The following is a 10,725-nucleotide window of genomic DNA, read 5'->3' on the forward strand; positions in this document are numbered from 1 at the left end:
GTAGTGGAGAAGTTTAAACAATGGTATCCTAAGCAAGGCTATATGTCATCACCAATTCCACCCAGGCTTACTGACCTTTCCAGAGGGGTATAATTAGTATGCTTTGGCTTTCTTGGGCATCTAATTCCTCTGTTGGATCTTCTTATGGCCCTACTCTTTGATTTCAACTACATAATTCCCTCTTCTTAATGCTTTACCTACTTCTACCTCCATGCTTAAACCACAGTGAGGAACATGTGGCCCTTCAGATGTTGCTGGGCTCTTACCCTTCATCTTCCTTGACCACTGACCATGCTGACTAGGGCTGATGAAAGATGGAATCCTACATATCTGTTGCCCTCCAGGTGCTGTTGGACTTCATCACCACTATTCAATATAGTTAATATTTAGGGAAGATTGGGATTGGTCCAGAAACATCTGTTGCTTACCCATGCCTCTTCTAAAAAATCTCTGATTTGGAAGAAGACAGCCATACCTAAGGCGAGCACTTGCTTATCTTCCCTCAATCTTTCTGCCTTATTTACCCAGATGCAAAGCCTGGACTACAGATTTCAGAAAGGCCAGCTAGTAAATACACTCAGGCAGGCACAATCCTATATTGGTATAGTGTGCATGCTTACTGAAAGGTAAATCCTGCTATGTTACTGGGGCTTTTTCTAGTGTGTTTAGGACCATAGCTTCAGGTGGGCACTCACCTAGCAATCTCATCAATAAGAACTGGAGTCCAATGGCAAATGACTTTTCATCATAGCTCACCACCCTGTACAGGAGCAAAATACAACATATTGATGATGCATGATAATGAGCTCAAAAGCTGCTTATTGCTCTGGCAAAAACCTAAGAAGCTTGACTAGAATTTCAGCTTCATTATACAAAGAAGTAGGGTTTAAAGCTGAAAGGGCATATAACTGTGGCATAGAAGAATATCCTCATGGTGGGACTGCACCCAGTGAAGCTGGGTAAAGGACTTTCCTATTTTTGGAAGATGCAAAAACAGCTTAAGACAGGCACTTGGGATTTAACTTATTTTTCTACCATTTCCATGCAGCTGACAGGTATTAATATTTATAGTTCTTTTGCATGTATTTATTTCACGTGAGTCACCATTTTATGATGAGAAAGCTAGATCACAAATAAGAATAAATATAAAAGCCCAAGGATTCCCTAAGCTTCTTATTGTACTGTCATGGTATCTGGCTCTAGACCAGGGGAGGGGGGCAGTCTTGGAGCATGAACCTGACCTGCTGGGGTTCTCAGATGAATCCTTTCCTCCCAGCCAAAGACCATTTGGTGGCATCCCAGCTTTTGTGCAGGTGTTCCCATCCTGCCACGCCTCTCCAAAGGCAGACTTTCTGCTGCAACAGGCTGGTATTTTGGACTTACCCCTTTGTGTCTGGCTGGCCGTCTTTTGCCTGCCCCCTCACCCACCAGGCCAAAAGAGGTTCTGCATCTGGACCCTGCTTACCGTAACACCATCATGTACAGAGGGTTGTGACACAGGCAGGCAATCAGTGCAGCACATGAGATGAGGACTGTAACAGGCAGCAGCAAATGGGCACAGCTAACTGGGCAGGATCCGGTCTTTGCTGAGTGCTGCCCACTCTTGATACAGGTACAGTTTGTATAGGTCTAGTGGGAGTGGTAGAAGAGAAAGTCAAGCTCATCTTAGGGAATCAAAGACACATGTGAGGGACCACAGCACATACTTTGCAAGCAGAGGAGCCTGTGTACAATCCCCAGCTTCTGCAGTTCAAAAGATCAGGTAGCCAATGACACAAAGCATCTCTTTCTGAGTCCCTGGAGAGCCACTACTGGCCAGAGGAGGCAGTACTGAGTAAGATGGAAAAAATGTGGCATATGTGTGGCAAATGTGAATGAGTTCCTTCAGTTCTTGTGTTTCATGGATCTAACAGTTCCAGTTCCTCCCCGGGCAATGCAGGTACAGTGGTTGCCAAGGAACCAGGGGAATAAGATGCATTGCACAATTGTATCCTGTATTTGGGTGGCATATCTAAAATTACAGATTCAGTTTTAAAATTTGTGGCCCACCCCCTTGAAATATTAGGGTTGGTGTCAATAATTAAAATACAGATACATAGGTAAATAGATTGAAAATAACAAATGCGGATAACCTTATTTCCTATTCTATTTAACAGAAAAAATCCCACCTGGCCATATAGAATATTTTTTCAGGGCTTCCGAAAGACACTGAGATCTGGACTCTGGCACCTCTTTATGGTACATGAAATTCTAATGGCACACAGCTGGCATCAACAAAGAAAGTCCTTAATAGTGCTAGGACTTGTCATCAGAGAAGCTGCCTCTCAGAGATACAGAATATGTTCTTTTCTAGATTAGAAATCTGCATCTTAAATTGTGTTTAAAAATCTGAGATTCTCCCATCCTTACTACACTACTAGAATGTCAAGGAAGGATTATACAGCTGCCTCCCTTGACTTGCTGTCCACTGGATGTTTTAGGCATGTTTTTCCCATCAACCAAAGCCAGCATGACCAGTGATCAGGAATGTCAAGACATCTGGATGTTGCCAGATGGGGGAAGAATGTTATATGGAGTCAGAAGAGTAAGAAGGACTAGCTTAATATCTCCTCTGAATGGGACCCTGTCTTCCACTCTCCAGCACAACTTTCCCCAGTGCTTGATGGAGATGCCTGGTTATCTTGCGATCTAACCTGGAATTTAACTTAGAATCATTTATTGCAAAGGATGCTTTCTCCACCTGAGGGGTGCATCCCATTCCTTGGAGGCTTTATTATTAAAAGACAGGCAACTGAAGCTACTGTGGAGAGTGTGATCAGCCCAAACTGGCTCCCCCAGGCATAAACTTGAGTGCTAAAGAAAAATGAGTGGCCATTAAAAATCAAGATCCTCTTGTTTGTTTGTTTGTTTGTTTATTTAGAGAACTATGCCGTCCCATTTGCCGAAGCCTCGGGGCAGCTCACAATCATAAATAAATAAACACAATATAAAACAGTATAATTTAAGTCACCCTGGCCCAAGAATAAAATAAATAAATAATATTAACAATTAAAATAACACTTGAATAAAAAGGTCTTTGCCTGGTGCCAAAAAACAAATAACGACGGCACCAGGCGGACCTCTCTGGGGAGCGCATTCCATAGATTGGGTGCCACCACAGAGAAAGCCCTCCTCTGAGTACTCACCCTCCTAATATCCTTCACGGAGGGTTCCCGGAGAAGGGCCTCTCCCGCTGATCTCAAGGGGTGGGTGGGCATATATGGACGTAAGCGGTCCTTCAGGTAACCAGGATCCAAGGACCAGGACTCTTACCAGTTGCTAAAAGTATCCACTGATCACACTTACCATGGTCTTGGATATGGAAGAATTAAGGAAGGAGCCAGTACAGCCAGCATGGCAAGGGGAACGGTACTCCACTTGATCATCACCACAGACTGGGTGGAAGAGGTTCTCTGAGCAGGAGCATGCTTTGCTGCATGACTCCTGAGCTGTGGAACTTGATGTACTGCCAGAAAAATATGAGACAGACAAAATAAACTGAAATTAGAAAGGATGGGTGAAAGATACCCTCTTGAGTACATTGGGCAATTAACCTTAGTTTCCTGACCTGCTATTGCTGAGTTCTTGCCATTCTGAGGCCTGGCCTATTGCCTATCTTACCCTCTTGAGATAGCTCATGAGGTTTACCAATGAACTTGGGTCATATTCATACATACATCCAAACCAAACACTTACATACTTTGGGTGGAAAAGCCATGTGATGCCTGGAGTAATCTGCCTGAGGTAAGCCTTTTGATGGGAGCTACTGAACATCCAAAATGGAACAAAGGAAAATACCAATCTAAATAAAACCTTAATTAAAACTGGAAATATTCCAAGTGCAAAGAATATTTCAAGCCCAACATCACATTTGGTAGTAATATACTGACAGCTGCCATCTGAGCCAAACTGTCTCCCTTGACCCAAAACAACTCTACAGTTCATTCTCTGTCCTGTCCACTGAGATTCCTTTTAATGGTAGGTGTCAAGGAATGAAGCTGGAACCAGTCAACTTTAAGTGCATATTGTTTTTTTCTAACACAGAGCTTTTGTCTTGAAAAATTTCAAAGATTGTTTTATATAAATACTTTGCTTGGAGCTCTTTCATGAATGAGAACACAGTTCCATGAATGACTAGGACATCTATTATACCTCAGCTTCTCTAGGCTCTTCAGATTCATGCTCCTGAATGGCCGGCTGAGTAGAGACCAAGATGTTACTTTCATGCCTGAAACCGCTTCACAATTAATTTGAAACTTTTCACAAGTATCAATATATCTGCAACAGCCTTTCCCAGTCTGATGCTCTCCAGGTGTTCTGAAGTACAACTCCTAGCATTTCTGACCATTGACCATGCTGGCTGGAGCCAATGGGAGTTGGTTCAATACATCTTTTTTCATTATAAGAAAAAAGAACAGTCCTGATGGATCAGACTAAAAGCCTGTTTCAGCCTTAACTAATCTAGTGCCCTTGAGATGGTGTTGCTGGGGGTTGTGGTCCAACAGATCTAGAAGGCATCTAGTTGGAGAAAGCTGGTCTATTTGGTCCAGCATGCTGTTTCCATATTGACCAATCAAATAACTCCAAGATGCTCAAGAACCAGCTCTGAAGGCAACCTCATGCTGTTACCCCCAAATATCTTCTGTCAATCAACTGTGTACCTTTGAACTGGGTGGTTCTATTTGACTATCAGGACCAATAGCCTTCCATGAATTTGGGGAATCCCCTTTTACAGTCTTCTAAGCCAATGGCCATCAATACTGTTTATGTCAAGGAATTCCACAATTTAAAATTACATACTGTGTGAATAGCCACCCAGAAAAGTCCATTCCAAAAAAGAATGTAGCATCCAATGGCTCAGGGGACAACTGGAAGCTGAATAAGGAGCAGGAGGCCCTTTTGCTTTGGACATCACCTTATTCAAAATAAGTCACTAACATACAGGTTCCACAGCCTATAGCAGATACTGACAACTCCATGAACAAGGAGAAAAGCAATATGGGCTCAAGTTTCTGCTCTGCCAAAAGAATACTGGACTCCTTAAATAAAAAGAAACCATGAAAAGGTCTGGAAGAGAGAAGGATAGAGGGAAATACTGAATCAAAAGAGAAGATAAATTAGAGAGCCAGTGTGGTGCAATGGTTAAGAGCATGGGACTGGGACTCAGGCAATCTGGGTTCTAGTCCCCGCGCAGCCATGGAGCCAACTGGGTGACTTTGGGCCAGTCACAGACTCTCAGCCCAACCTCCCTCACAGGATTGTTGTTGTGGGGATAAGATGGAGAAGGAGAATGATGTAAGCTGCCTTGAGCCCTTTGTAGGAAAAAGGCAGGATATAAATCAATCAATCAATCAATCAATCAATCAATAAAATTATTTGGATGATTTGGGAATGGATTGTTGGAAGAATTGAAAGGTGCAAAGAGCAACATCTCTGTGTCCATGATGTTAGAGCTGTTTTGAGTCTACATTCTGGGTTTTCTGCACAGTGTTTATGGAGAACACAGCATTATTACCTGCCAGAATGAATTTCAGCCAGTTTCTGTGTGGAGCAGCCCATAAAGAAGAGAGGGAGGCAGCAGAGTGTGGAGATAAGTAGGACCACAATGGCGAACCGAGGAATGGCTTTAAGGGAGAAACCAAAGCGCTTCATGAGGAGACCACCAAAGAGCATTCCTAAGGCAGCCGCCGGCAGATTTATAGCTCCTGCAACATGTGGGAAAAAGAGGCATTCATATTCAGCAATGGGAGGCACTGCTCCGCAACTATTTTATTTTGTTTTGCAACAGAAAGAAGTCAACCATATAACTAGCACAGAGCGCAACTGCATACTCTTCTGCATGGCATTTATTTGCATAAAGCAGGGACTCACACTGCCTTGGGGGTTGCTCCACAGATGATGGCATCTGTTGAAGCAAAAAGTCTTTCTTTTAGGAGTTTGTATGAAACTTATCCATGGATGTCTATGTGCCGAGAGGCCTGCAAGTTTCCAGAGGGAGGACAGTCCACCATGCCAGGCAGAAGTGGTCTGTGGGCTACTTTGATTAATCTGAGGTTTTGTTTTAAAAGTCCACTTGGAGGACTTTTAGCTGATAACTTGATATATGTGTGTGTATGGATGATACCAACCATCACCACTGCTTCACAGTTGCCCACACAGCCTTTGACAAACTACACTGCTATGATCAGAACACCTTCCTCAATTATATAATTTTTGACTCAACAGCAGTGGGAAACACAGCTCTCAATACCCACAGATCAAATTTTACCCTCACTTTCCTAATCATTTTCGGTGCCCTCAGTTTCATGTGTTAAAGGGGCATCTGCTCCTTCCACTGGCAGTACAGGTAGGTTGAATGTAGCCCATGGATGCTTGCCTGCTTCTGGACTTCTCTTCACCTCCATCAGAGGTCTAAGTCACAATCAAGTGGACCACAGATGGTGGGTAGGTTGTCGCAATTAACTGAATCCACAGCCTTGGAGAAGTGTAGCCAAATGCCCTATCTACCTGGCCATAAACTGGTTCTGAGGAAGTTGCAGCCACCTAGCTTAGGGCAGGTCAGGCTAGACCTGACTGGTAGACAACCATTACAATGCCCTTACCAATGAGGAAGTTTGCATAGGAAGAGCTGGTACCAAACTGCTTCTCCAGGAACTTGTTGAGGAAGGTTGAGAGGCCAGCAATGACTGAGGAGAAACTGCACTGGGCTATGACCAACAACATGAATAGTGGATTGAGGAGCAGCCTTAGGAAGCCTCGGGGGAATTCTGAAAGCAAAAACAGGAGAGATAGGGAAAAGCTCTCATAATCAACAGGAACAACAGACAGCAAGTTTAACAACAAAGCACTAAACATAACCTTTCTGTTGGGTTATTGCAGAATCCTGCTAAGAATGACAGTTACCTAAGGAAAGACCCTGCAATTCTGTCCTCCTCGGGAAAGATTCTTAAGCTATACTAACAGGGCACTCATTTCGAAAGTCACTTATCACTTTGCTATGGTGTGTGTGGGGGTGTGTGTGTGTGTGGCGCAGACCAATGTTAGTTGTATAGTTCGAATTATTTGAAAGCAGACCCATAGTTGTCTAAAGCATACAGCCCACTCCATCCCACAAGAGTATTAAGACCAGGATCTAAGATTATCGAGCTGCACCACTGCATAGAACCCTATGCCAAGCAGTCATCTTACTACAGTTTGCAACGATCCTCGTGCTAAATTAGTTGGATAGATTGATGCAGATGGCCGTTTTGCTACACATCTGCATCTGATGTGCTATTAAAGCTTGGTAGGATGCAGCACGGGCTGCAGACTCTGATCTCAGTAGGGATCCTTAACCCATTGCAGTTTTTACTCTGCACTTCATCAGAGCTACCCATGGTAGTGAACCTAATAGGAGGGTGAGCTTAGCAACATGGATAGCTCCTAAAAGGTCAGAATAAAGACTGTGAGGAATAACAGATTAAGGAACTCCACTGGCCTCTCTTGGCAGGATAATATCGATGATCAGGCTGTCCCAACCCCATCCCATTTCTTTTTCTTATCATACTTCTACACCGAATCCAATACTTAGTGGCAGTAGAGAAAGAGAAGAGATTAACTTCACCTCATGCAAAGCAATGTAAGCTTACAGTGGTCATGGTAGGTTATCTCTTTCTTTATGGCCACCTGTATTTACCAACATTATGCCAATTGTTTGACCTATTTATTTTTTACCAATTTGTTGGGGGGCATGGGAAAGCACACCTGCTAATTGTGGGAAGGAGTGAGGACTTCAATGAAGAGGAAGAAGAGGGTTGTGGTGCTGTGTGTGCCCTTTATTTTATCCTGTTCTCTCCTCACACCCTCTCTGATTGCCTGGGCTTTCCCAAAAAGCCCCTAGAGGACTTATCTTTGGGGCTTGCTTGTGCTACTGAGTCAACCTAAAAGCTGACTGTGGAGCACTTTTACTGCTTCTCTTCTTGTAGCTTAAGGGACTTTAACAAGAAAACCCAACCTAAAATGCTTGACTCAGGCATAAACAACTGTACTGGAGAGCCCCTGGGGAGAAAGTCCTGGTTAAGTCTTCTAGGGGGCTTTTCAGAAAGCTCAAACAGCCATAGAGGCTGCAAGGACAGAATAAAATTCAGCCTTGCAGGACTGGAAACAGGATTCATCCAGTCCAGCATTCTATTCATGCACTGAACAAGCAGCTGCCCACGGGAAATCACTGAGCAGCACAGGAGTGCAATATCATCTTTTTACCCATGTTTCCTAGGGACCAGTGTACATGAGGGTACGGCATCCGATTCTGCTGCCAGGACTAGCCGCTATCGACAGCCTTTTCCTTCAGGGAAAACGGGAATTTGTTCAATCCCACTTTAAAGCTATCCAATTTGGTGGCTATCACTACATCCCATGGAAACAAATTCCATAGTTTGAGAAGGTGCTGTGTAAAGAAGTACTTTTTGTTATCTGTCCTGAATCTCCACCAATCAGCTTCATGAGATGACCCCGCATTCTAGTATTATAAAAGAGGGATAAAAATGTTCTAAAAAAAGGAGAAAATGTCTTTCTAAAAATTCTTATCCATTTATATTAGTAGTTTTGATTTCTTGCCCAAATGCACATTACTTAACACCTGCTTGTACTGTACCACATTTGCCATTTTGATACCCATTTTCCCTGTTTGGTGATATCTTCTTGGCACTTCTAATAAATTGTTTTTGTTTTAAGCATCCTGAATAATTTGGTGTTGTCAGCAAACATGCCCATTTCACCACTCACCCTAAGTCCTGATCTTTTCTAAATTAGTTGAAAAGCATTGGTCCCAACAGAGATTGCTGCGGGAAGCTAGTATTTACATTCCTCCACTGGGATAATTTAACATTTATTTCTCCTCTCTGTTCTTTAGCCAATTACTGATCCATAAGTGGACCTCACCAATAATCATTCTATGACTGCTAACTTTGCTCAGGAGGCCTTGATGCGAGACTTCCGAATGAACAATGTTTACCAGATCACTGTTGTCTACATGTTTGTGGCCATTCTCAAAGAACTCTCAAAGGTTAATGAGATGGGCCTTACCTTTATGGAAGCCATACTGATTCTGTTTCAGCAGGGCATATCCCTCTGTATGCTTACTAATTTTATCTTAACAGCTGCACTCAACCAATTTTCCTGGAACAGACATTAAGCTAAACAGCCTGTAATTTCCCAGGTCCCCTTGAATCCCCTTTTACAAACTGGTGTTGTATTGACCATTCTCCTGTCTGGTACAGGACAGATCTTAGGGAAATGCTACTTATTGTTGTTACTAGATCAGCAACTTCACATTTGATTTGCTCTAAAATGCCATCTGGCCATGCTGACTTAGTATCTTTCAATTTGTCAGTGAGTTGGAGAACTTCTGTAACCCCTATTTGCCTCAGTTCTTCAGACTCCCTTCCTGAAAACTTCAGTTGAAGCACAAGTATCTATTCTCTGTCTTCTGCAGTGAAGACAGAGGAAATGAATTCATCCAGCTTCTCTGCAATCTCTCAATCCCTCCTGAAACATTTAGCCTGCTTTTCACATGTTGCAGCAAAATTAAAATGAGCTTTGGTGCAGAATGAAAAGAATTGTCCTGAACAATTCCCTCTTTGGTGTCCGGATGCTGTTCAAGGAGCCAGCAGGGAACCAAGCAATCAAGCCTGACTCTGCATCCATTTTAGGGAGAAAGCAGACTGGGCTGGCTTTGTATTTATAGCATCCTGCTGTAGCAGACAGTCATCAGCAGTTGCCTCTGAATTACCACTTTATGGGGAACAATGGGAGAGGGTTGTTGCCCCCATGCCCTGCTTGTGGGCTTCCCAAGAGGCATATTGTTGGCTACTATGAAATGTTGAACAAGACAGGCCTTGGTTCTGATCCAGCCAGGTTTCTTATGGGAAAGAAATTATGAGATACAGTTAAATATAACAGGGCTATAAGTGGCTAAACTGGTGCACTTTAGATACACCTAACAGGCTAGCAATTTAAAAGCCTTTCAGAAGAATCTAGACAAGTAGTTCATGCTGAACTGGCAGAGATAACAGATGGGTGCAACCATGGATACTAAGGGATTTTTTTTATTTCTCTGAACTGATCTTTTGTTGCAGCATGGCTTTCATAGAGAAAAAGCTGAAAGGCAGAATGAAAACACTTTACTTTTAATAAAATCCACCAGAGATCCTTCCTGTTCCTTAGCTTTTTCAATCTTCTTCATGATGTCCACCTCAGACGTTACCTGCTGAAGAAGCAGAGAGGACAGTTTTTGTAAGTTGGATGGTTGTGGTAGTGGAAAGCAAGCAGACAAAACTCTGAGTGTTGTTCAGATCAAAGGGGGAACTCCTAGGAACTATTCCAAAACCATTTGCAGCTCCAAGGCTGGAGCACTGTCTCTTCAGATTCTGTCTACGGGTCAAAGGATTGCACACTGAATGTGAAAACTGTATGGGCAAACCAAGTTGCATTTAATGCATTTTATGACTAGAATTCTCATTGTTCCTGTGCAACATGGCCTAGAAGGCTGATCTATGCTGTTGTGGGGTTAAAGAATGAACAACCAATGGAAATGAAAGAATGCTGCTTTGGGTGCCTGTGGCTGGCTGGCTGGCTGGCTGGCTGGCTGGCTGGCTGGCTGTCTCTCTCTCTCTCTCTCTCTCTCTCTCTCTCTCTCTCTCTCTCTCT

At 43.2% G+C, this 10,725-nt stretch overlaps 1 protein-coding gene across 8 annotated transcripts in view; it reads right to left on the bottom strand.

Annotated features, from left to right (window-relative positions):
* Positions 1 to 10,725, bottom strand: part of SLCO2A1 (solute carrier organic anion transporter family member 2A1) — a 66,832-nt gene that overhangs the window by 3,970 nt on the left and 52,137 nt on the right. For 7 of the 8 annotated variants that reach the window (XM_044434144.1, XM_044434126.1, XM_044434168.1 and 4 more), the window contains 6 exons: positions 10,204 to 10,285; positions 6,642 to 6,806; positions 5,555 to 5,744; positions 3,346 to 3,505; positions 1,466 to 1,629; positions 696 to 760 (listed from right to left, as the gene is read on the bottom strand). In XM_044434144.1, coding sequence (XP_044290079.1) covers positions 696 to 760; positions 1,466 to 1,629; positions 3,346 to 3,505; positions 5,555 to 5,744; positions 6,642 to 6,806; positions 10,204 to 10,285 — 826 coding nt within the window. The remainder of the gene's footprint in view (positions 1 to 695; positions 761 to 1,465; positions 1,630 to 3,345; positions 3,506 to 5,554; positions 5,745 to 6,641; positions 6,807 to 10,203; positions 10,286 to 10,725) is intronic. The other variant, XM_044434123.1, reaches the window with a different exon arrangement.

This window comes from Varanus komodoensis, unplaced genomic scaffold, assembly GCF_004798865.1.
Source record: "Varanus komodoensis strain SLA01 unplaced genomic scaffold, ASM479886v1 scaffold1, whole genome shotgun sequence".
NCBI classification, from domain to species: Eukaryota; Metazoa; Chordata; class Lepidosauria; order Squamata; family Varanidae; genus Varanus; species Varanus komodoensis.